This window comes from Petaurus breviceps, unplaced genomic scaffold, assembly GCF_028583685.1.
Source record: "Petaurus breviceps papuanus isolate PSGF00001 unplaced genomic scaffold, PetGlider_PUasm1.0 226, whole genome shotgun sequence".
NCBI classification, from domain to species: domain Eukaryota; kingdom Metazoa; phylum Chordata; class Mammalia; order Diprotodontia; family Petauridae; genus Petaurus; species Petaurus breviceps.
This window is the reverse complement of record NW_027185890.1, coordinates 9,523,296-9,551,130: the sequence shown is the minus strand read 5'-3', so window position 1 is coordinate 9,551,130 and position 27,835 is coordinate 9,523,296. Positions and strand designations below refer to the sequence as shown.

Genomic DNA, 27,835 nt, shown 5'->3' with positions numbered 1-27,835 from the left:
CTCCACCCTAGACTGCAATCCAGATCCAAGCAGGTTAAAGCAAGAGCGATTACCCCTCAAACTGGTCACTTGGTCCCCCTACAGTCTGAAGGCCAGGAGCTGAAGCTGAAATGTGGCTTGTCTCCCGGCTTCTTATCCTGCGGGCAAAAGCCAATGTTCTTCCAACTACTGGTCCCAAAGTCCACATTTCACTGACCTCTTACTTTGTCCTTCGCATCTATGTGTTGATAAATCTGGAAACGGCCACAACTGCTGGTGATCTGGAGTCCCTCTGGCCAGTGGCTGGTGAAGCTGTTGAGGCCCGCCCTGGGGCTAAAACCTCCAGCTCATGCGGGCCTGGGCTTGGCTCCCAGAGCACTGCGCTGGCCCATGATTCCTGCCTGGCTGTCCTCAGCAGGAGGTTAGCTTCTCTGTGTCATTTTGTGGGTTCTATAGTTTGTTCAGAGTCCCCTTTTACATGGATTGGGGAAAGAGGAAGCTGGAGCAGAGCGGAGGTCTTGTTTCTACTCCGTCTTCTTGACTCTGCCCCTGACTCCAATCTAAGGTCTTTATGAGAAGGCAATTTCTGTAAAAAAAAAAAATTCCCATCTTCCTGCTTTTCTTTTACAATCTTGGCTGTATTACGTTTGTTGGTACAAAAACTTTCAAATTTAATATAATCAAAATTATCCATTTTACATCTTTTAATACTCTCTATCTTTTGTTTAGTCATAAATTCTTCCCTTAGACAAAGATATGACAGGTAAACTATTCTAAGCTCCCTGAATTTGCTTATGGTATTCTTCCTTTATGTCTAAATCATGTACACATTTCGACCTTTTCTTGGTATGTGGTGTGAGATATTGTCCTATTCCTAGTTTCTGCCATATTGTTTTCCAATTTTCCCAACAATTTTTGTCAAATAGTGAGTTCTTATCCCAAAAGCTGGGGTGCACATGAAGAAATGCTCTAACTCACTATTGATTAGAGAAATGCAAATCAAAACAACTCTGAGGTACCACATCTCACCAGTCAGATTGGCTAAGATGACAAAACAGGAAAATGACAAATGCTGGAGAGGATGTGGGCAAACTGGAACACTAATGCATTGCTGGTGGAGTTGTGAACTGATCCAGCCTTTCTGGAGAGCAATCTGGAATTATGCCCAAAGGGCTATAAATACTTTCATACCCTTTGACCTAGCAATACCACTCCTAGGGTTATATCCCAAAGAGATCATAGAAATGGGAGAAAGACCCATATGTACAAAAATGTTTATAGCAGCTCTTTTTGTTGTGGCAAAGAATTGGAAATTAAGGGGGTGCCCATCAATTGGGGAATGGCTGAACAAGTTGTGGTATATGCATGTTATGGAATACTATTGCGCTATAAGAAACGGGGAGCAGGCAGTCTTCATATTTACCTGGAGAGGCTTAAAAGAACTGATGCTGAGTGAGAAAAGTAGAACCAGGAGGAATTTGTACACAATTACAGACACAACGTATGTGTGATGACCAACTTTGATAGACTGGACTCTTCTCAACAATGCAGGGATATAAGTCAATCCCAAAAGACGCATGATGGAGAGAAAAATGCGCATCCAGAGAAAGAACTAGAAAGAACTAAATTTATATCCAGGTGGAAGCAAAATACCTGATCTTTTTCGTTCTCTTATTTGATTTTATGTCCTCTTTACCATTTTTCATTCCAGCTGGTACAATCCATCCTTATAACCTGACCATTGTATAATGTGAAAGTATTTACAGATCCTATACTTGATTATAAGCCCCCAAGGGGGGGAGGGGAGGGAGGGAGGGGGACAAAATATGAAATTCAAGGAATTGTGGAATTGAATCCTGTAAACTAAAAGGAAACAAACAAATTAATAAATTAAAGGAAAAAAAAAAGAAAAAAAAAGCTGGGGTCCTTGGGTTTATCAAACACTAGATTACTATGGTCATTTACTACTGAGATCTGTGTGCCTAATCCACCACTCTATTTCTTAGCCAGTACCGGATTGTTTTGATTACTACTGCTTTATAATATAGTCTGAAATCTGGTATGGCTAGGCCACCTTCACTTTTCCCTTGATATCTTGACTTTTTGCTCTTCCATATGAACTTTTTGTTATTTTTTTTCTAGATCTATAAAATAACTTTTTGGTATTTTGGTATGGCACTGAATACATTTAAGTAGGATTGTCATTTTTATCATATTAGCTCAGCTTACCTAGGAGCAATTAATATTTTTCTGATTGTTCAGATCTGAGTTTATTTGAAGTCAGTTTTGTAATTTTGTAATTGTATTCATATAGTTCCTGTGTTCATCTTGGAAGGCAGACTCCCAAATACTTTACTTTGTATTGTCTGCAATTATTTTAAATCAAATTTCTTCTTCTAGCTTTTGATGCTGGGTTTTGTTGGTAGTTTATAGAAATGTTAATAATTTATGTGAGTTTATTTTATATCCTGTAACTTTGCTAAAGTTAATTATTTCAACTATAGTTTTTTTGCTGATTCTCTAAGTATATTACCATATCATTTGCAAAAACAAGTAGTTTTGTTTCCTCAATGCCTATTGTAATTCCTTCTCTTTCTTTTCCTTCTCTTATTGCCATTGCTAGCATTTTTAGTACAATCTCAAATAATAGTGGTGATAATGGACACCCTTGCTCCACTCACGATCTTATTGGGAAACTTCTAGTTTATCCTCATTTACAGATAATGCTTGCTGATGGTTTTGGATAGATATTATTCATCATTTCAAGGAAAGCTCCATTTATTCCTGTTCTTTCTACTGTCTTTAATAGGAATGGGCATTGTATTTTGTCAAAAGCTTTTTCTGCATCTACTGAGTTAATCATATGATTTCTGTTGGTTTTGTTATTAATATAATCTTTATGCTAACAGTCTTCCTAATATTGAACCAGATCTTCGTTCCTGTTACAAATCCCACCTGGTCATAGTGTATGATCTTTGTGAAATATTGCTGTATTCTCTTTGGTAGTATTTTATTTAGAATTCTTGAAACAGTATTTATTAGGGAAACTGGTCTACAATTTTCTTTCTTTTTTTGCTCTTTCTGGTTTAGCACCACATTTGTGTTGTAAAAAGGAATTTGGAAGGACTCCTTATTGCCCATTTTCCCAAACAGTTTATATCCTATTGGAATTAATTGCTCTTTAAATGTCTAGAAAAATTCATTTGTGAATCCACCTTGTCCTGGGGATTTTCTTCAGGGAGCTCACTGACGACTTGTTCAATTTCTTTTTTTTCTAAGAAAGGATTATTTACATATTCTGTTTTCTCTTCTGTTAATCTGGACAATTTATATCTTTGTAAATATTAATCCATTTCATTTAGATTTACTGGCATATAATTGGGCAAAACAGCTCCCAATAACTGCTTTAATTTCATTTTTGATACTAGTAATTTGGTTTTGTTTTTTTTTTAAATCAAATTAGCCAATGGTTCATCTAATTTGCACCCCCCTATAAAACTAGTTCCCAGTTTTATTAATTTCATGGTTTTCTTGCTTTCAATTTATTAATCTCTCATTTAATTTTCCAGGATTTCCAATTTGGTGTTTAATTAGGGAGTTTTAATTTGTTCTTTTTCTAGTTTTTTTCTAGTTGCATGTCCAATTAATTGATCCAATATATATTGATATAAGTATTTAGAAATGTAAATTTTCACCTAAGTACTGCTTTAACAGAATCTCATAAATTTTGATATGCTGTCTCATTCTTTAATGAAATTATTGTTTCTACATTTGTTCTTCAACCCACTTATTCTTTAGGATTCAGTTATTTAGTTTTCAACTAATTTTTAATCTTTGTTTCCACAACCCTTTATCAAATGTAATTTTATTGCATTATGATAGGATATTTTTTAAGGCTGATGTCATAGAAGACAGCTATGGCTTTGGGAAAAATGTCAGAGGGAGACTGGTAGGGTGGGTCGATATGAACCCCTGACCTGACGCTACATAGAAGTTGTAATTTTTAAAATGAGATAGATGAAATAAATTTTAAAATAAGGCCCTTCCTCCAGTTAGGTATAACTATTTAATACACAGCAGCTTTCACCTAGAGCCATATGTTAGACACTACAGAAAAATGGAATGGAGAGCAAAAAGAGTGTAATTCAGATTTCTTGATAATTTTCGCTAGAATTTCTAGGGAGCTTACACTTTAGTTGCCAGTGAGACGTGTTAATGAAAACCAAGTTAGCTTTTAGTTAGGGTAGCTTTTAGTTTAAAAACAAAATATTTATTTAGAAATGACAGTATAGAGAACATGGCCTGAAATAGGAAAATTTCATGTAATAGATACGGCTTGTAGGGCAAGGAGCATGAGCTTGGAATGGAGGAATAAGTAAGAAATATTCAAGGAGGAGCAGTAAATGGTAGGATATAATTTAGGGAATGGTAAGAGTGTTACTTGCAGGATACTCAGGTCTTCCTGATTTTGGGCAGCTAGGAGGGACAATGGATAGAGCACTAGGTCTGGAGTCAAGAAGACCTGAGTTCAAATCTGACCTCAGATAGTAACTAGCTGTGTGACCCTGGGTAAGTCACTTAACCCTGCTTGTCTCGTTTTCTCATCTGTAAAATGAGCTGAAGAAGGAAATGGCAAAACACCCCAGTATCTTTGCCATGAAAACCAAAGAGTTGGATATGAATGAAAGGGCTAAACAACTTCCTAACTCCAGTGCTCCGTCCAGTGTGCCACCTAGCTGCTCCAGAGTGACCAATGGAGAAGGCTTAAAAATTAAGACAGCCAACCTGAGGGCCTGGGAGAAGAGTGATCTTGTTGATGCTAAAAGGGAAACTTGAACAGATCAACACAAAGGGTTAGGGAAGAAAATAAGTCCAATTGTAGTTACAAGCTTTATATGTAAGTATCCTGTAGACATCAGGAAAGATTTAACACTAGATGTTGGAAGGTCTGGGTAGAAGAATCTGAAAATAGATTGGGAGTGATCTACATACAGGAAAAAACAGAACTGTGCCTTGGGGTGAGAGATGGGAAACCATTTTTACACAAAGCCTGCATCAACACTTGTCAGCATGTTATAAAGGGGATTCTAAATGCCCTCTGAGGTCCTTCATCACTGTACAAAGGAAAGAGTACTGATCTCACCCAGTCCTTTCAATATGGTGATGAGGAAAGTAAGGCTAAGAGAAATTATGTGGGATGGTGGATATAATGCTAAACTTTGTGTCAGGAAGACCTAAGAATAAATCCTGTCTCAGAGAATCTTACTAACTGGAGGACTCTGGGCAAGTCACTTAACCTCTCAGACTCAGTTTCTTCATCTGTAAAATAATAATAGTACTTATCTCACAAAGTTGCTGTAATCAACTGAGACAATCTATGTAAAGCACTCTGCAAAATTTAAAGTACTATACAAATGCTAGCTATCATGACTACCACCACCATTGGTCATTGTCCATCTTTAGCTAAGGTCACACAGTAGTTGGCAGAAACAGGTGAAAACCTATATTTAATGAGGCCTAATCATGAAATTTTTTTTTTCAGCTATGAAAAAGTAGGTCAAAAGAATTTCCTAAATAGGCTCTCTGTGCGGGAAACTTTCCAAGGCTACTCAAGGGGACAGTGTGGGGAAAAGTTCTCCTTAAGTGACCTTAAGAACAGGGACTTTTCAGGCAGACTAATGTATCACTGCTGGAGTTGTGAATGTGCACACCCATTCTGGAAAGCAATTTGGAACTATACAAAGAAAGCAGCTAAAATGCCCACATCCTTTGACCTAGAGATTCCACTGCTGGGATATACCCCAAAGAGGTAACTGAAAAAAAGAATGGTTCCATATCCACCAAAATACTTATAGAAGCACTTTTTGCTATAGCAAAGAACGAGAAATAAAGTTAATGGCTTCTGATTGAGGAACAGCTAAACAAACTGTGGTAGATGAACATAATGCTACTACTATTTGTTGTTCAGTTGTGTCCAATTCTTCACGATCCCATGGACCACAGAACACCAGGCCCTTCTATCTTCCACTATTCTCCCAATGTCTGTTCAAGTTCACATTCCTTATTTCTATGATACTATCCATCTATCCTGTCCTCTGCCATTCCCTTCTCCTTTTGCTTTCAATCTTTCTCAGCATCAGGGTCTTTTCCATTGAGTGTCATTTTCTCATTATGTGGCTGAAATATTTAAGCTTCAGAATATTTAAGCTTCAGGAATGTTACTATGCTTAAGAAATTACAAGCATGATGAATCCAAAGAAATTCTGACATACTTAAATGAACCGATGCATAGAAAAGTAAGTGGAAGGAGGAAACCAATATACACAATGATTTTAACAATGTAAACAGAAAGAATCATCACAAAACCACTTAAATGAATGTTTAGAAATTATAAAGAATTAGCTTAGCCCTAAGTAATAAATATAAGAAGACATTTTCTTCCCAACTCCTTTGCAGAGGAGAAGGGGTATATATACAAAGGGATTATACATAATATTTTTTCAATGTATTGATTTTATTGATTTTTTTTCTATTTAAAAAAATTCTTTGCCATAAGAGATGGCTTTCTGGAAGCAGGAATAGGGATTGATGGTGAGCAGTTGATATTTAGGTAATGTAAAAACAAAAGATATTAATTAAAGTATGTTTTTAAATAAGGAACATAGTGTTTACCCTTCAGTCCTCATGCAGTACCCCTCTGAAAGGGTGCTTCTTTATTGTAACATCCTTAGGAGGCCACTTAATGTACAAAACCAATTTATCATAGTTTGTGAAACTCTTCAGATACAAATTATGTATTATGTGAATGGTGGATGCATTATCTCTCTATTCCAGCAGATTCACTGTAATCCATTATATCAGTCTTAATAGTCTACTGCTATAGATTTTAGTACCTGATCGTTCCTATATCCCAACCACAATCCTGGAATTATTGAGTCTTTACAAATCCAACATTTTGGATTTCAAATCATTAGAATTCTAAGGTTTTTTTTTTCTTTTCCCCAGATTCCTCCTGAAGTTAGGTCCTTTCAGTCTTAGTTCTCTAGGACTTACCCTCATTCAGGCTGGAGAGTAAGCATCTTGAGCAGTAACAAGCCTCCTGGCTTTATTGTAATAGGAAGAGGAGGGACCAGAATCAGGAGACTCAGCCACTGACCTAACCAAATCACTAAATCTTGCTATAGGCCTCAGCTTCTTCATATTTAAAATGAAAGGGTTACTTTTCCAATGCTAAAAGCATATGATATATGATCCTAAACTCATAGACATTCCCTTAAACTACTGTTTCCAATAGTGCCAAGAAACAAAATTCTCAAAACTTGCCCTTACTGTACCTCTCAGCTACTTAAGTAGTCCATGGCAATCCTGTTTCATTCTGTCTACTCGAGCTTTCTGTGTTCCCATTCTGTCTCTCTCCAGAAAGGGAGAATAGAAATGGTGGGATGCATCTCCTTTCCAAAAAATAGCTTGTTTTTAATTCCCATCTTTTTCTGTCATATCCTTCCTTCACAAAGCTTAACTTTTCTCATATACAGTTTTTGCAAATTTATGCTCAACACTTTCTCTTCTCCTCCTCCTCCCTCCCCATTTCAAGAAATAATGTCTATCAGGCACACAGCTCCTAAATTCATTATCTTTTTAATATGATTATTGTAATCTAAAAATCATAGTATATTTCATAATTCTACAGCAAGTCCTTTACAGCCTATCATAACAATTAATGTGCTGTATAAATGGTACTCATATCTGTCCAAACTTGTCTCCTTTTAAGTACACCTCCAAAACAAAGCATAGTAAAAGATACTCAAAAAAGGCAAACTTTAATTGTTATAAGAAACAATGCATAAAACGAAGAGAGAGAAGTATGGGAAGACTTATAAAAACTGAAGCAAAATGAAGTAAGCAGACACAGGAAAACAAGTCATTCCAAGAGAGATGTTGCAGGGATAAAATGCTGGACCTGGAGTAAGGGAGACTTGAGTTCAAATGTGGTTCAGACACTTCCTGGCTGTATAACCCTGGCAAGTCACTTAGCCCTATTTGTCTCAGTTTCCTCATCTGTAAAATGAGCTAGAGGAGGAAATGGCAAACCACTCCAGTATCTCTGCCAAGAGATAAAAAGTTGGACACAACTATAAAAATGACTTAAAATATAAAGAATAATAACAATATAAAAATGGAAACAGAATGCTGTGGAATAATAAACACCAAATATGGTCCCCAAGAAGAGATACAAAAGACATAAAGAGGCACTGTCTTACAGGTTAAAGATTCTGGAGTGGTTTGCCGTTTCTTTCTCCAGCTCATTTTACAGATAAGGAAAATAAGGCAAACAGGTTTAAGTGACTTGACCAGGGTCACACAGCTAGTAAGTGTCTGAGGCGACATTTGAATTCAAGAAGATGAGTCTTCCTGACTCCAGTTGCAGCCAGAACCTGGATATCCACTCTACCACCTAGCTGTATATATACTTTTTCATCATGTTGGTCAATTTTGTGGAACTATTATTTTTCCTCTTTTTTATACTTTTGTTATAAAAGATAGGACTCTGGGAGGGGGGAAACATTGAGAAATGTAGATCATTTAAAAACAAAGATTTTTTTTTAAAAAAACAGAGGTTCAGGTAAAGTGTTACAGACAAAAAATATAATTACATGTTTACTTGGGAGATTCCCTTTAAAAAAAACTAAGCAAGTATTTTTTGTTCAATTGTATCTGACTTTTTGTGATCCTGTAGACCATACCATTCATAGAGTTTTCTTGGCAAAAATACTGGAGTGGTTTGCCATTTCCATCTCCAGGGAATTAAGGCAAAATGAGGTTCAGTGCTTTGTTCAGGGTCACAAGTGTCTGAGGTCACATTTGAACTCATATCTTCCTGACTCCAAGACTCTTATCTAATGAGCCATCTAGCTGCCTCCTAAGCAAATTACCTCCTGAATAACTATAATGCACCTTTTAACCCTGACCTCAAAAAAGAATTCATATTCTACTTGGAAAGATGAATGTCATACCCCTGAAACAATTAGAGGACACCACAAGCTAAAATATCATTAAAGTGCTAAATTACATAGTATACAGATGCCATGTAAAAGTGAGAGAGAGATCAAAGAGGGCCAGGAAGCCTATTTAAAGATGTTTACTTGAGGTGGGGAGGAAAGATAACAAATATTTAGATTAAGGGAAGGAAAGTAGGGTATTTCAGGAGAAACAAAAGAAGCAATAAGCTCAATACATAGAAAGCAAGGAGTCCAAGAGGACTGGGTGTGGGGTGGAGTGGGAGGAGGCCTGTTGGGAACAGTGGGAAATGCAGTTGGATAAATAGGAGAGGGGCAATATTACTGGGTGACTTGAGAGGGAGAAAGGGCCCAGAGACAGACTATGAAACTACTGTTATAATCTAGGTGCCAGCTGATCAGGGCCTGTAGTAGGAAATGGGGATAAAATATTGATAGGACTTTGTAATAGCCTGTAAGCAGGTGGAAGAGGAGAGAGAAAGTGAAAAGTGAGTCCAGAATTTGAGTCTGCAGGGTTGAGAAAATGGTGTCTTTTGGGGTAATGCTTCTCTCTGCTCCCCATACTATTCACTACCCAATCAGTGACACTCCAGGCCAAGTTCACTCAAGATAGGTTTTGACTTGAGTAAGAAGATAAGTGTAGCTAAAAGGGGAAGGGAAAATTGCTTTAAAATGAAGTCCTTCTGGTAACTGTTGGTGTCATATGACCTGTGTCTGCCTCCTCTGTCTGGATTCTCTCAGGTCCTATGGAATTGATCATGTGACCATCTGACTCACTCTTACCTTCAAAACTCCTTTAGCTCTTCTAGTATCTATTTGCATGAACTGTGTACATCTCATTAACTCAAGACTCCTGGTATTTATTTTGTACTCTACTGCTCACCTGGAAAATGACTGTTTAATAGCAATATCCTTGCATTTTCTGTGTGCCCAGCTTCCTCATTGCAAGAATTCCACTGAATCCTTGTATTTTCCTCCCTCAGTATAGTGTAATAACCAGTCCTACCTAAGAGGGAAAAAGCTAAGTTTAGAGGGAGAAGGGGGTGATGATGAGTTCAATTTTGAGAACACTGAGTTTAGAATGAGCTAGTGAGAGTGTGTAGTAAGCATTGTGAGACATGAGACTGAAACTCAAGTAGATGAATAACTGATATAAACAAGGTTCTACTTTCAGCTTGGCACTGGGCAGCTAGCTTGTTTGCATCAACTTTTAACTCTTTGGTTTTCTATTCTACTGGCATCTTGATCTCTAGTTTACAGTGGAAGAAGTGATGGGAAAGGGAGATGAGGAAGGGAGGAGAAGAGAGGGGCAGAGAGACAGAGAGGAGAGACTGTCCCTATAGGGTAGAGGTTCTACTTTTTTTCTGTGTCATGCCCCGCTCTGGAAGTCTTAGGGAGCCTATGAACCCTTTCTCAGAATGTTTTTAAATGCATAAAATAAAATACATAGAATTACAAAGAAACTAATAATATTGAAGTACAGTTATCAGAATATTTTTAAAACACAAGTTCAGGGACCCAAGGGTAATTATTAATAAGATCACCTGCTATAGAGGGACATAAGGTATCCTTGTCCTCTAGACCTGTTATCAGCAACTCTTCTGGTAGTCATGAGAGTCCCACAGGAACACTAACATCAACAGTTCTGGCAAAATCCTGTCCAGCTCCACATTTTTCTGTCATCCAGGGACCACCACCAAACCAGTAACTTCCTAAGCTGACTCCAACTCCATCAGTGGTTTATGCCAACACCTATAAACTCCTTTGGATACTCTAAAAACATACTAATGGGGTGCTTGTGCTTGGGCCCCAGTCCTAAGATCATGTCTTGGGAAGGCCCCCAATCTTTCAATATGCTCCTGCCCTTTGAGAATATTGCTGCAGAACACATGCAGACCTTACTGTAATTCCCTTATCAGAGCAGATATAGCGATACTGACCCAAGGACTCTCTTTTCACACCCGTTCCCCAACGTTTAAGCCTCTGGCAGTTAAACAAAAACTGACTTTTCTCCCCCAATGTCTGGTATCAACAAAGTTATCTCTGCAGACTCCCTGTATTTTTGCATTCATAGATTATAGCTGCCTGCTTCCAAAGACACCTGGACCTCTGATATATCCCTTGGAAGTCCCTAGATTACCTAATTAGCATCCTCGGCATTCTTTCCCCTTGTCCCTTTTCCATATATGCCCCTAGCACCATCCACACTAGCTTGCAAGTTCCCTGGGAACTTCACCCGCTTTCCTAAAGTATTTCATTAAACTTCGCCACTTGACTAAGATGGCTTGAGTGTATGAATTCATTCCAGGCAATACCACCCTGACATTCCCGGGGTCCAAGTACCCTAAACCTCATCGATACTTAGTAGTATTTCATGTTTCTCAACCTTAACCATAAATAATTAACACAATACTAAATTGTAATACATCATCTATGCTTGTCTAAGAATTAGGACACAGAGCATATGCCCTGTGTTTCAAAAATATTGTGGCATCACCTTTGCCATGATACAGAAGATGATGGTTCAATAGTCCCTCTCAGTAGTTGGTGGGCCAACAAACATATATCCTGGTCAAAGTATCCATTTTCTACCAAACTATTCCAAAAAACCCTGCACACAAAAGGATAAGGGCCTCACTATAGGAAATTCTATTACTGCTTCATTTTAACAGCCAGATTCTTCAAGCCTGGGAAGGCTAGGTGGTGCAGTGAATAGAGCACCAGACCTGGAGTCTGGAGGATCTGAGCTCAAATTTGACCTCAGACACTTAACACAAAAATTAGCCCTGTAACCTTGGGCAAGTCACTTAACCCCAACTGCCTCTCTAAAAAGCAAGAAAAAAAATTAGACTCTTCAAGCCCTTAGGAAGCTAGGCAGTGGTTCCTGGGATAGTAAAATAAATAAAAGAAGCTTCTGGATTAAAATGAGCTTCCTGTCTCTGGTTTATTATGCCTTCTTTGATTCTCTTTGCTGTTTTTTCTATGATCTCCAACTTCTACATACTGATTTTCCTCATTATTCCTGGTTGGTCATGCTCACCTTGCTTTATTCGCAACCTCCACCTTGGTTTGGCTGGCTTCTAGTTCTCTAACCTCCATTCAACAATTCAGTCTAATAATCCTTTTTAAGTACACTTTCACTACAGCTTTATAATGTCATCTTTTGGGGGTGGGTTGGGAGATAGTTTCCTGAAACATGGAAAATAATTTCTTTTTTTCAACCAGGAATGATTTTTTGTCCTCAAGGGGAAAATTTTTCAGGAATCCTAAACCTTTTTCTGGTACACAGTGTACCATTCTAAAATCCTGGAAGGCGCAGGATCATTCAATTGTGTGCAGGAGGTAGGGAAGGTTGCCTACCTCAGATTAACAAAATCTTAACCACTAGAATGTTTTCCATAATATATGTCTTTGTATTTCTCTAACACCTTCTTATGATCATCTTGGAAATTTTCTATCTGCAGTGCTATCCCTACTCTGAGGGTTATAAATGAAGCTATATTGCTCACCACAAAATATATACATGCACACACACACACACACACACACACACACCTTAACATACAACTATATTAATTTAATAAATAAGGAATCTGAGTTAGCATTCATATCTGGAACTTCAAGGGCGTGAAACAAATGACTGCAAGTTACAAACAATGAACCCCAAGGAAAAACGTTGTCTTCTATAGGACAGTTTTCTGCTTACTTTAGGAGTAGTACCTGTGCTAAATTCCTTAGGGAGTTCTACCCTATTCTTCTGGTATGGATTCTCCAAGTGTTAAGTGTACTCTATTTTCTTTCACTCCTAAAACCAACTACACCTCTAGATGACCACTGATCAAAACCTTGCTACCTACCTCTTGACAAGGGTAATAAGACTCAAGGCAGAGAAAGAGACATACATTGTCAGACACAGGTAACCTGGGAGTTTGTTTTGCTTGATTAGGCCTATTTCAGTATTTTTGTTATTTCAATACTGGAATGGAAGTAATAGGGAAAGGAAAGGCTACTAAGTTGCCACCTCAAAAGAAATTCACTGAAGCATTTTTTAAAAAATATGCAAAAGAGAACATAAGGAGAGTTTGATCAGTGAAATGAATCGATTAAGTACAAAGCAGAGCAAATGAATTTAGGAGCCCAGTGTTTGATAACCCTGAGGACCCAAGCTATTTAGGGTAAGAACTCACTATTCAACAAAAACTGCTAGAAAAATGGGAGAGACTAGGCATAGAAAAGCATCTCATACCTTATACTAGGATAAGGTCCAAATGGATACATGACTTAGACATTAAAAGCAACACGACAAATTAGAAGCATGGGGGTAGGGAATTATGAAAAGAGGAAGTGTTCACAACCAAACAAGATATAGAGAGAATAATACAAGATAAAATGGGGGGGGGGGGGGGGGGAGAGATAGAAGGTAAACAGGTTAATGAGTAAAAACTTCTTTGTAGCAAGTTTTGATAAGATCTTATTTCCAAGGTATATAAAAAACTGATTAAAATCTACAAGAGTAAGAACCATTCCCTAACTATTAGTCAAAGGATATGAACAGGCAGTTTTCAGAGGAAGAAATTAAAGCTATTAATGACCATATGAAAAAAATTCTCCAAATCACTAAGAGAAATAAAGTAACTTTGAGGTTCTACCTCACAACAATGGGATTAGCAAAAAATGATCAAAAAAGAAACTGACAAATGTTGTGGAGGGGTTGCAGGAAAAAAAGTGGGCACATGAATGCATTCATGGTGGAGCTATGAACTGGTCCAAGTATTCTAGATCTATGTATGTCCCAAAAGTTACTAAACTGTGCATGTATGCCAGATAGTATCATCTCTAGGCCTATATCACAAAGACAGCAAATAAAGAAGGACTCATGTAAAAGAAAACATTATAGCAGCCCTTTTTACATTTGCAAGAACTGGAAACTGAGTGAGGTTTCCATCAATTGGGGAATGACTGAACAACAAATATTATGGTAATTATGGTAAATTATGGTGGTATTACTATGTCATAAGAAAGAATGAAGGGATGGTTTAGGAGAAACCTGGAAGGACTATACATGGACCATACTTATGCAGAGTAAAGTGAGAAGAAACAAGAGAATAATTTTTACAATAATAACGATGAAGTCTGAAAGTAAACACAACTACCCACTATTATCAACAGGGCTAATGAAGCAGCATGCTGCCACTACCTGAGAGACAATGGACTCAGGGTACAGAAGGAAACATAACTTTTTTTGAATACAGCCAATGCAGGTTATTGTTTTGCTTGTGCATGTGTGTATGTATGTGTGTGTGTACACACACATATACATTCACACACATGTATACACACATAAATATAGTACATGTATGCATGCACAATATAATACACATATACTCAAACACCTGTATGTATATACACATAAATATATGCATATATACATGTATGCACATGTTATATAGGTATATAACACAGAGACAAATATGTTAATATAAAATATAAAAATTAATATATTATTAATTAATTAAAATTAATATAAATATAAAATATAAAAATGTATGAATATTAAAAACTGCCCCTTCCTCATGGAGGGAAAACAGATTTTTTTTTTGTTAATTACATAAGATAAAATTTTTTTTTAAAGATTAGGAAGTCTAGAAGGAAATGAAGTCAAGCAAAACAGTTTGGAAAGTTACATAACAGAAAGGCGATGGACTAATAGGCATACTGAGCCACATCTTTGAACATGGCCCATATAGGACTTTGTTTTGCTTCACTATGCTTATGTGCTACATTGTGTTTTTTTTCCATTGGAGGAAGGGGCTGTGGGAAAGAAAAAAGAAAATTGTTTGATAATTTTAAAAATTAATATTGAATTTATCAAATGCTCAAAAGGAAAAGCAAACTGCACATAGCAAAGATTTGCAGTTTTGTGTATATTCTTTTTGTTGTTGTTGTTCAACTCTACATATGAAAATGCTTACTTTATTTGGTGTTTGTTAAAATTAGTGTTCTGGTTCCAGAGTTACTAACATCCAACATTCTGAATTTATCTACAGAAAAATTAAATTTTAAGTTTCTAAATAAAATCCCCCTCCCAAAAAAAACAATGAAAATCTTAATTTGAGAATTCTGACAATATTCCAGGAGAAAAAGTTTAATTTTGATCCTGCAGTTTAAAAAAAAAACAATAAAACTTAATAAAGAGAAATTTCAACAGGAAGAAACAAAAATACTTTTAAAATAACAAGTTTTTTGTAAATAATCTTTTATTTACAACAGGACGAAAAAATAACTGACTTTTCTGATGGGGAGGAGAACCTGAATCTGTGATCTCAAAGCTTCAGGGAAGCATTTCCTCTATCAAAGCAGCAGAGTATCTTCTCAGCAGAAGAGAGAGAACAGCTGAAAGAACTCAAAGGTTAAGTGATTTGTCCAGGGTTTCATAGCCCAGACACCGTGTTTAAACCAAGGTCTTGTAGACTGAGGCAGGCCAAGGTTCAGTTCTTTGTGGGTAAAAAGGAATTGTAGTCACACACATGAAACTTGAAGAGACCTTAGAGGATGAGTCCTTCAGTATTAGATAGTGAAACTTTCAGTGGGTTGATCCGGATTTTTCCTCTCTCTTCATTACTTTAGCTTTCAGTTAACACAGAATGACTCAACTTGGCATGGCAGACCACACTGGTCAAAAGGGTAACACAGAAATATTTCCCTTTTTGTTAAATAAACTTCAATCATTCAGACGAGAGAATAAGCCCCTAGGAGATCTGCAATGGAGACTTCTGGCAAATATGGCCACATGAAAGGTTCAATCAGAACCTAGCTCCCCTAAGAAACTCTCTAGTGAAGATGAAAAAGGACTCCAGAAGAAGTGATGAATTAAACCAAAGGAAAACATTAATAAGTTCCTCCACCCAGCCCAGAACTGCACTGTCTCCAAGGATAATAGCTAGGATCACTTCAATATATCCATTTCAGACCCTCATAAATTTAATAAAAAGAAAATCAAGAAAAATGTTAAAGGCTTGAACTGAATTTCAGAAAAGTTAGAAATTATAAATCTCTAGTGATTTTTGAATGGAAGAAACCATGACACCTTGTACTAGGGTATAATAAAACAAATGTAAAAAAGCAGAAATATTAAACACATCCTTTTACTGATCATAATACAATAAAAATTATAATAAAGGATGCAAAAATGAAGATGAAATAGTATAAAAGACAAAGAACAAATCACAGAAATAACAGATAATTTTTGTCAAAGAAAATGAAAACAAGATGACAATACACCAGAATCAAGAGGATGCGGCCACAGAAATTATTAAAGTAAAATTTATATCTCTAAATATTTTTATCGGGGCAGCTAGGTAGCACAGTGAATAGAGCACCGGCCCTGGAGTCAGGAGGACCTGGGGTCGGATCCTACCTCAGACACTTACACACACACACACACACACACACACACACACACACACACACACACACCTAGACTTGTGACCTTGGGCAAGTCACTTAACCCCAACTGCCCTCCAAAAAGCAAAAAAAAAAAATACAAACATATATATATATATTTATATATATTTTTTTTTTTTTTTTCATCAAAGGGGGTAAGGGGTGCGGGACAATGAATTGGACATGCAGCTAAAAAAAGAAAAAGAAAAAACCTGGTGGAATAAAAAAATTGTCAAAATTTCACAATTTAAAATTCTGAAACTCAAAGATATAAATATATCTGAAAACAAAAAATCCATTAAATTGATAAATAAAACTAGGAAGTTTTTTTAAAGAGGGAAATCATATCATCAATATCAAAAATGAAAAACAATTCACAACATATGAAGGAATAAAGAAAATTACTATAAACTACTCTAATTATATGCTAACAAAATTGATAACAACTAAAATGGATGAATATTTACAAAAATATAAAATAACCCTTTCTCAGAAAAAGAAATAAAAGCAACTCTCAACAACTCTCTCTTCCCCCTGCCATAAAAATAACCAAAGCATCCAAGATGAGAAAGATTTACAAGTGAATTCTATTAAACACTCAAACAACAATTAATTCTAATATGACATAAATCACTTAGGACAAAAAGAGAGAAAGAAAATCTCCTACCAAACTCTTTGAATGAGATAAATATGGTCTTGATACCCAAACCAGGGAGAGATAAAGTAGAGGAAGAAATCTCTGACCAATAGATCTGTAAGTGAGATGGATTTCAGTGTGTGTAAAGTGGATTTTTAAAATTATTTCTTAGAGTTCAGTTTCCCAAGATCCATAGTCATAACAAGCTCTTGTTCCCAGGTATTAGATATGAGTTCTCATGATTATGGTTCAAAACATCTCTACCACACTTGCACAGCATTATATAATGCTAAACAATATAAACGTCTGGGCTTAAATTGTAAATATGCACTGCAACTGTACAGTGAGATACAGGGATGCAGTGATGTAAACTTGTAAGGCTATTGCTAGCAAGATGCCTTCTTTGTCTATTGCCCTATAAGGCAGGTGGGCCACTGGTCAGTGAGCAGGGAATCCTCAGGATTGAATGCATAAGCTAGAATGCTATGTGTACCTTGACTGGCCCCCATCAAGAACTGAGGGAAACGTACAAGCTGTGACTATCTCAACTGACCCCACTGAGACATAGGAGTAGTTACCCCCCACTTCTCGCCCACCCCTTGTGAGAAGGGTGATGAGGGAATGCTGTAGGAGTTGATACTCCCATTATCAGCAACCCTTTAAGAAGACTAGACTTTCAATAAAATAAGCTTATTAACCCCTGTAAAGCTGTCTGACCAGATCAAAAGTGAACCTGTGCTAGCAGTTACAAGATCTAATCAACAGCAACACAAATATGTTATATTAACAGAAAGGTTATAGCAATATAAGATGATTACATACTTTGACAAGGTTGGATTTGTACCAGGAATATAAGGTTGGAAAGCTTAGGTAAAACCAAATTAGGAAAACTAGAAGATTGTATTAATAAAAAAAAAATCACATTTATATCAATAGATACAGAAAAAGGTTTCCATAAAATATAATACTAGTGACTTGCTTCTGTACATTATTTCCAAGCTTGTTTGTTTGTACATAGTTGTAAATAGTTTCATTAAATGTGTGCTCCTTGAAGGCAAGGACTGTTTTTCACCCTTCAGAGGTTAACACAGTTCCTGATATATAGCAGGTACTTAATAAGTGTTTACTGACTGATGTTAAAAATATTTGTAAGTACAGGAATAACTGGGCCTTAACAAGGCAAACAGTATCTATTTAGAAAAGAGCTTGCAGGGGCAGCTAGGTGGCACAGTGAATAGAGCACCCGCCCTGGAGTCAGGAGTACCTGGGATCTTTGATCACACTTACTAGCTGTGTGACCTTGGGCAAGTCACTTAACCCCAACTGTCTTGCCCTCCCCCTCAAAAAAAAGAAAGAGCTCTCATAAGATGCTAGAAGACTTGGCAGTACGTTTAAGGACAAAGCAAGAATGTTCATTGTCACCACTAAAATTTATATAGTTCTAGAAATATTCGTTATAGCAATAAAACAAGATTTTTAAAATAAGGAAATAAACATAGGCAAAAAGCACACTGGTCATTTTTTGTGTGCAGATATAATGGTTTAGAGAACTCAAAGATTAAACTAAAAATCAACTGAAACTGTAACTTCAACCAAGTAACAGGATATAAAATATAATTTTAAAAAAATCACTAGCTATCAGCACATATGTTGTCAATAAAATCCAGCAGGAAAAGAGAAAATTCCACTTAAGGTAACTAAAGACTACACAAAATACTGCAAAACTTCATCTATACCAAGACATACTAAAAAATTAAATTAATGTAATCATATAATGGAAAATAAATAACTGGAGAGGTGTTAACTTCCCATGGTTGGGTTGTGCCAATAGAATAGAAATGATACTATTTTAATTGATCTACAAATTCAGTGCCATACCGAAATACTAAAGTAAAGGAGAAAGAGAAAATATTTTTCACAGAAAATTTTGATGACCCAAAATTGAAAATATGTGGTAGTGAACAAAAAAATATATATATTGGGTTTGGGAGTCAGAATAAGCTGGATTTGAGTCTCACTTCAGCGACTTACTGTTTCATTCTGGTCAAATCACTCTAACACTCTAACACACCTCTAACACTGAATTTCCTCATATGTAAAATAAGGGAATTGGATCTGAATGACTTCTAAGGTCTCTTCCAGCTCTAAATCTATACTGTAAAGTTTGTGCACAAACAAAACCATTGCTGAATCTGAAGGGAAGCAGTTAACTGGGGAAAATATCTTCATAGCAATTATCTCTAATAAATGTCTGATATCCAAGATACATACTCAATTGACACAAATATACGAAAGCAACATCCATACACCCCAAGAGATAAATTTGGTCAAAAACCACTGTTTTTCCTAACAGACAAATTTTAGTCAAAAAATTTAAAATAGGCAATTTTTAAAAGAAATACAAGCGATCAACAACCATATAAATATGCTTCAAATCACTAATAAAAAGAAATCATTGGGCCAAATCTAGAATACTTCTTTACACCAATGGGATTGGCAAAGATGACAAAATAAGGAACAACAATGTACTGTTGGTAAACCTGTGAACTGTACTACCATTCTGAAAGCAATTTGGAACAATAGGCTAAAAAGTCACTATGCTGCACATACCCTTCTCCCCATGATACCTATGAGGCATAAATGCCAAAGAGTTCAAAGAGAAAGAAAAAAAAAGGTGTAGGTACAAAAATATTTTGGGGAAGATTTTTTATTATAGCAAAGAGCTGGAAAGGAAACAAAGGAGTGTGCCCATCAATTGGGGAACGACTTAAGAAATAATGGTACACAAATGTAATGAAATATTAGTGAGACAAAAGAAATGACAAAAATGCCTGGGAAGACATCAATGATGAATAAAGTGTTGAATTATGAAGTGATGCTGAGTGAAGGGAGCAAAACTAGGAAGACAATTTGTATATTAACAACAACAATGTAGAGATAAAAATACATTTATTTCCCCCAGTTAACTGTATCTTTTAATTCTACATTGATTTTGTTTTGTACAAAAGTTTTTCATATTGATTTTATAGCTGGAAAGGACTAGATTCCATCAAGTCCAACCCCCTCAATTCTATTCAAGTCATAAACTGCATAAGAGATTCTGTCCTTAGAGTTAGATGAAGTAAGGAGAGTGCTGGGTTTCCATCTCAGCCCTGGCAGTTACTTGCTCTGTAATGCCAAACAAGTCACTCAACCTTTCTAAACCTACATTATTCACAGGCAGTATGACTTACTTGAACGGAGGTGGTCTGCAAAATCAGAAGACTTTGAGATCAAGTCTCAAGTTCTGCCTTTAACACATACTAGTTGTATGTGACTGGACAAATAAGTTACTATGACTCTCCCATGCCTCTAAAACTTATAAATTTTAGAACAAATGCCAATCTGCATTCCTTTCTATTCCCATAGCTGACACCCTAATACAGTAATGGGTAGCTAGATGGCGAAGTGCTGGGTCTGAAGTCAGGAAGATGAGTCCTGGCAGCAGACACTTGCTAGCTGTGTGACCCTGAGCAAGTCACTTAAATCTGTTTGCTTCAGTTTCCTTATCTGTACAATGACCTGGAGAAGGAGGTGGCAAACTACTCCAGTATCTTTGCCAAGAAAACCCAAGTAGGGTCACAAAGAATCGGACACAATCAAAAAGACAATACAGTAATATATGGACTACTGCACTAGATTTCTAACAGATATTCCTACAGTCTCTCTTTCTTCCAGCAATCCACCCATCATATTAAAAAAAAATAATCCATTTTAAGGCTTTTAGTTTTTACAATCTAATGTAAAAGTCTACTGAATTACTCTGATCACCACACAACGATGATGATGACATTAAGAATCCACTCAATGACTCTGATCATATCTCTGAGTAACTCAGAAAAATAAATGCTTGACTAGGAACAAAGATGGGTTGGTTTGTGAAAACAGGGGACATCTGAGATAGTCTACACATTCCCCCTGGGATACACACAATGTCAAGTGACCTAAAAGAAGGTCCTCTGCACATTGTTTGAACTCACTATGATAGATTTACAGAAGGACATGACTGAAGAGTCACACAGTATGCATAGGCATCAAAGGAGGGAATACCCACAACAGTGAGGTCATAATCCACTCTAATATACCATAATTTTTTGTTAAATTATAGGCCTCTGTGGCACTTCTGAGATTTAGAAATAATTATACCTCCAAGAAATAATAGTTCACAAATTTATAGTCACAAAGTCTTTATTTAACCACAATCTTGTGAGGAAGGTAGTATTGTTATTATCCACATTTTACAGGTGAGGAAATTGAGGCTCAGAGATGTTAACGTAAGTGGCTTAACCACAGTGGCACAGCTCATCTCAAAGCCAAGATTCAAACCCAAGGTTTTCTGACTGGACTTTGGTCCAGGGATCTTTCGATACACTGCCCTCCTTCTCTGGAACTTCTCTATTACTGTTAAACCAGATCAGTGCTGGATTCTAGCCAACACAAACACAAAAAGAGCTATATAAATTGGCAGTTTCAATGTTAAGGTGCAATCACATTTGTACTTCCTGCCTTACAGGGCTGCAAGGAAAGAAGCACTTTGTAAATTTTACTAAAATTACTTAGACCAAGGAAAATTCATTACAGGCAATATACAAACATTTAGATTTTTAGGCTCATGGCTTGTGGCTGAAAGGATCTTAGGGGCCATCTAGTCCAAACCTCTTATTTTACAGAAGAGGGAATTAAGACATGAAGAGATTGACTTCCAAGGTCACATAGATAAATGGCTGCGTAGGATTTATACCCAGATCCTCTGACCCACGTCCAGAATACTTTCTACTCCACTAAAACAAGTAAATTTCTGGTGCAGTGATTTCCAAACTTATTTCAGTTAACATTTGGAAGACTGCTTTTTTAAAGCCATTCTATCTTACTTCTCTCTCTCTCCTTTTTTCAAGTAACGTAAAAGTAATTTCAGACACTGACACAGGAGCACAAGGATTCTCAAAACCTTACTAATCTGTTCTCCATCCTCAAGCATTTTATGGGCTAGGCAAAATGTAAAGTTGCTTGGGGGTGTGTGGGATATGGAGACCCTAACCCAAACTGACTACTCCAAGACCTCTCAAAGTGAAGGTAGAAAGTTTTATTAGAATCTCTGGAGAAGCGGGCGGTCCAGTCTCTGGAACAACACAAGAGAGAGGAGGCTGCCCTACAGAAGCTAAAGCTGGGTTAAATAAGCAAGGGTTACACGCCCCTCCCAAACATTAACCTAATTATTACTAATGAGGCTCTAATTTTGTTAGATAATATACATAATACATTAGGTCCATTATACAAGCGCAGTACAACTTCAGAATACTGAACCCCCCCTTCAGTCTAACCTAGATACATCCTTATCTGGGCCTGAGTGCCCCAAGGCCACTGTCTGTTTCCTGATTGGTCAAATCCACCTGCTGCTGCCAGCTCCTTCCATTCTACATTATATCATTTTAGTATTATCTAGGAGTTCTCTGAGAACTGGGGACTTAACTTCTTCCCAAGGCTACTACTGCCTGGTACTTTTTATCAGTAGTCTTGCTTCAGCAATTCTTGCAGTTCTATAGGAAGGTAACCCCTTTGCTACCTCTCATACTATCATTCCTTTCCCCAAACTAAATACACTTCTAATTTGGTCTCAATCCAATCAATTGTATTAATACTCATTAACTCTTACATTACCTTGAAATACACAATGACTTACACTTATATGGAGAAACAATACTGAACTTAGTTACAAAATATAAGGAAGTAATAAGAATGTATATAGGATATTCAGAATGGGGAAACTTCACTGCAAGTCATTCCACACAGGAATGGATCAGTTTCCTGGGCATATGACAAGAAAAGAGAGGCAAAAGGGACAAAACATCTATCTACTTGAAGCCTCTTAAATTACTGGAAATTTACCAATTGTGAAGGTTGAGAACCCTAGGAGATAAAATCATATTTAACATTCTGGTCTCACTATCTTTTCTACATTCTTTTCTCTCTCCTCACCTCCCTTTCTGAATAAAAGTCAAAAAGTCCAATGAGTCAAAGATAAGGTGGCTAACCAGTCAGTCACATGTCCAGCTAAAAAACAAAAATGAAACTTACTGATGGGTTGTTACCTGGGTTTTAAAGATTTCATGTTGGTAGCCCTTAGTAGTCAGAGGGCTTCTAACAAGTGACCTTGCTCTGGTTCACTCTAAAACCTCACTCAGTCCGATTTATTTTTCAAGGGTAAGCAGGGATTTGTGAGTTAAGGAATCTGAAAAATGCTCCAGAAAGAAAGGATTCTAAATATTTTAACATCTAATGCTCAAAAACTACTAAACATTAACTTTCCACCAGACTTTTAAAGGCACAATATTACATTTTATGAAACAAGAATTTGGCTCTGATGTATGGGATCATTCATCTCACCAGCATATTCCCTTTGCCATTAATTGTCCCAGAACTCCCTACCTACGAAAGAGTTGGGAAATTACTTTCTGCTTAAGTAGAAGTGCACTTACTGCAATTCTGTTCATCACAAACCAAGGTAGAGGCACTTTGCCCTATTATAATTAGGGAGAATTAGACTAAGGTGGAGGAGTGGGGATAACATATAATTGCTCCCTTCCTTATAATGCTGGCTCTTGAAAATGAAATCTCACCTAATGATGCTGAGGCTCCTGGTCTACAAGCTACCTCTTGCTCCATAACCCTGACATTCAAGTAGCAGGAAAACGGAAATGAACAATAGTTTGACTCAGGTAAGTCCAAATAGTCTGCCAGACTCTGAAATAAGTCAGACTCTAGCCTGGCAAGCTTCATACACCTGAATACAAAGTTTGAGAAAATCCTATTATATGAAGTCCCCGGCATTTGAGTTCTCAAGTCAGCTGTTTAGCTGGCTGAATCTGAAACTGAGATACTATCTTAAGGAGTAGGTGTTAAAAGGTGAAAAAGGATGAGAAGAAAAATGTTATTTTTTTAAACTTTACTAAAAACCCTAACTTTCTCCCCATGACACAGTCATTTGTATCTTACTGCCTGTGACTTCAGTTGGAGTATTGATAAGTCAGTCTGGGACTAGCCAGCCAGGTACACTTGCGGCATCACACTGATTACTATATTCTACTATTGACTACTTCTCATCTGGCTCAAGCAGCTACTTATTAGCTAGCAGTGGATAGGTGGCTGGACGTAGAGTCACAAAATTCTGGTTTTATACGCTCCCTCTAACATTTATTTACTAGTTGTGTGACCCTGGGCAAATCGATTAACTGTTCTGAGTCTCAGTGTCCTCATCTGTAAAATGAAAAAGTTAAATTAGATTGGCCTCTAAGGGCCCTTTCAGTTCCAATCTTTGGTCTACTTCCCCATATTAATATTTTTCATTTCATAAAGTTGAATTTTGAGTATCATTAAAACAAAGGGAGGAAGTGTGGTATTATGGCAAATGTACTGTATCATAGTCACATGACTTGAATTAGAGATGGCTCTGTTACTTAACTTTGGGCAAATTACAATCTCTTTGGGTTTCAGTTTCCTCATATGTAAAAAAGTGAGGAATTAGACTAAATTCCTTCCAAGATCTCACATTCTATGTATCTGCCAAATGATTCTTAATATTCTTAAGCAAAACTCAAGTACTGGGAGGCAACATGGTGTTAAGACAAGAATCAGAACACTTGCGTTCAAATTCCATCAGGTTCTGTGTGCCATTTACCTCTACTTCTCCGGGCCTCATTTTCCTCATATTTTAAGGTGAGTTATGTGAAGGGGGTTGGAATAGGTCACTTCTAAAGTCTCTTTCATCTATGAAGTTCCAGTTATTCTGCCTTTAGTTAAATAACTAAAGTTATAGTTTTAGAACTTTTAATTTCTATTTGAGATGTAGTTATGGTAATATGTCCCACTTGAATACATTTCACCCCCAACTCATAGTTTCTTCCTTCACTTTAATTTCTGGACCCAGTACACTCCTATTCAACTCCTTCTGACGAAAACCTAAATAACTTCCTTGTGCATTAAATGAACTCCTTAAGAGGGGGAAACAGTAACTAAAACACTTAGGTATTGACAAACTTCATTTGGATTTCTCTTGAGGTTTTTCATTTTTCTTATTTCTAGCTCCAAATTTTAAATGCAGTAATAACTGCCGGAACTGGCCACTACAACATATAATTCACTGTACAATAAATAGGTACTTTCTGTAAATCTATTTCCAAGACACTGAAAATGCCACAGCTGAGTGGAGAGTACTGGCTGAGAATCTGAAAGTCTGACTGCCTCTCACCCTTTGTCAAGCGTCTATCTCGGAACCTCAGGGTTCCTCATCTGTAAAATGAACTAAAGGATCTCTCCAATTCTCTTCCAGCTCTAATTCTATTAAACAAAAACAAAAAAGTCAAATTGTTGTGATAATAGGACCTTCTGCCTAAAGATTTATGAAAAGGGGCACTTCAAATACAAAGTCACTGTTTAAACCAGTTTGTGAGCATTCCTTATAAAGTGGTTTTGGCCTCACATTCACTAAGTACCCAAGATAAACTAGTTTATATGACATAGAGAACTTAAAAATGTTAGTCTCAGGCCTCAAGAGACTTAAATTGCAGGAAGAAAAACTCAACAAACCTTACAGCCACACTCTTGCCTTACCAACAAAGTACAGCACACTACAGTAATTAGTGGAGTCTAAGAATTGGAGAAACCATACTAGAGGGGATAACAATCAATTCACTTTGTATCTGGTTTAATACACATTTGCTAAATACCCAAGAAGTACTTATACTGCATGGAGAACTTTAAAAAGTCTTTGGCCTCTAGAGACTTAAAAACTTAGAATGAGGGACCCAGCAATTCAAACAGCTGAATTCGACGCCTACCAACAAACTCCAACACAAATGAGTAGGTCGAAGACATGGACAAGGAAAAAAAATCAATTCACTTGTATCTGGTACTTATCTCCCTCTACTTAACTACTAACATGACTCAAGGAAAGTCACTTCAAGTGCCTGGCTGGGTCAACAAGCAATAAAGACATCAAGGGCTTACTTCTGTGCCAGGGACAGCCAGCATTTTTACTTGCATTAGAAGGAGGCTAAGGCTACAAGTCCTTACAGTAAGGTGCCGAAAGACTTACAGCTCTTAATTATTACGTCCCCGCCCGCCACCCCCTCACCTGGACCTGAAGTTTAAACCCATTGTCTCAAAGAGGCCACTCAACACCACGAAAGCCTTTTTAGCTGTGACATTATGAAATCTGCATAGATTCCATATATTTCCTCTCTTACGTAGAGACTATACCGGGGGCTACCGCTTCCCCAGTCCCCCAATTCAGACCCGCACTCCCCACCTCCCAAATCAGACGCAGGGCAATAGCCCCACACACACTTTTAGACTCAGGGCAGTAACACCCCACCCCCACCCGGTCCCAGCTCGCTGACAGTTGGTGCCCAAGGCCAATTTCGTAGCCGAGTGCCCCGAGGCTGGGGGCGGGGTGGGGGGACTCCGCCAGCGTCAATTTAACTGAGCATGGGAACCGTCCTCCACAGGCTGGGGAAAGCGCGGGGGAGCCTGGGGACCGCAGGGGGAGGGGGACGCCCAGCCCCTAGGTGGGCCGCTAATTGAATGGGAGCCCCACCCGGGCCGGTCCGTAACCCGTTCCAGGAGCGGCAATCCCGGAGGTGCCGCGGGGGGCGGAGGGGCTGTAGAGGGCAGGGAATCACCCCCAGCCGGAGCCCGAGGCCGGTCCGGAGGCATCCCCAGCCCAGGGACGGAGCGGCCGAGACCCCGAACCAGGGAGCGCAGAGGGCAGCGCCAGCCTCGCCGAGGCTGCGCCGGTATCGCTGGAGATGGGGGTGGGGGTGGGACGGCCACTGGCCGGAGGGGTCAGGGGCGGGGGCTTACCTGGCTCCGTGCGCTGGGGACCCTTCCCCGCGCCGGTGGTCAGCGCCGACTTTCAATTTCGGTTTGCTCCCGGGAAGCTAGCTGAGCTGAAGGTGGCTCTTCAGCTGCTCTCTAACCCCGCCCTGTCCCGCCCAGACCCTTCCCCTGACTACCTAGGCTTTCCCCACCCCTCCCCTCATCTCCGTTCCGTTCCGCCCCGCCCCCTCGCTTACCCCGCCCCCACGTAGCGCGCCTGCGCACAACCGCCGCGTTGATCCACCCTCTTTTTTTCCTACCTAGCGCGCACGCGCGAACTTCTCCAGCCTTCCCAACTCTCCTACCAGTCCCTCCTCCTACCAACTACTAAGATTGAAGCCGGGAGGGAGCAACGCGGGGGCGGACTGCCCGGCAGACCCAGGATGGCTGAGGAGAGCAGGGAAACCGACGCCACCCAGCGGTTTCTGCGCGCGTCGTGGTCGCGACCTCCTCGCTACCGGAAAGAGGCTCGAGGGCGCTGGTCGCTGGAGTGGGAAGCGGGCGGTTGTGCCCTCGAGGCCCACGGGCAGGGCCCTTTCCGAGGCCCGCAGGATGCGCGGCTCCAGGTTAGGCCCGGAGCGGGAGGGCCGGCGCGTGGAGGACACGACCTGGAGAGCCGACCGTCCTAGCCACTGCTACCCAGAAGCTCAGGTGCCCTCTATTAATGCCGTCCACACACGCACACACTCTCAAAAGTGTTAGTATAGTTTTAAGCAATGCCTTGGAACTCTGCGTGTTTGTGTGATATGTATTCTATATTTTATACCTACTGTGTGATATGTATTAGATATTACATGCACACTGTGTAAAATGTATTGTTAAATAAACACTGATGTATTATATATTA

At 38.3% G+C, this 27,835-nt stretch overlaps 2 protein-coding genes across 4 annotated transcripts in view; one reads left to right on the top strand and one right to left on the bottom strand.

The window, feature by feature from the left end:
- The window catches only part of TDRD7 (tudor domain containing 7), a 128,899-nt gene extending 101,743 nt beyond the window's left edge, over window positions 1-27,156 (bottom strand). For 2 of the 3 annotated variants that reach the window (XM_069095347.1, XM_069095349.1), the window contains exon 1: window positions 26,974-27,156. The gene's annotated coding sequence lies outside the window, so the exon portion shown is untranslated. Of the gene's footprint in view, window positions 1-196; window positions 566-26,973 lie in introns of all 3 variants that reach the window. The other variant, XM_069095348.1, reaches the window with a different exon arrangement.
- On the top strand, window positions 111-27,835 carry LOC138166823 (uncharacterized). Its single transcript, XM_069095275.1, has 4 exons — window positions 111-400; window positions 26,362-26,438; window positions 26,619-26,906; window positions 27,253-27,835. Exons 1-4 carry the CDS (start codon window positions 111-113, stop codon window positions 27,615-27,617), a joined length of 1,020 nt encoding a protein of 339 aa, XP_068951376.1. The 3' UTR covers window positions 27,618-27,835.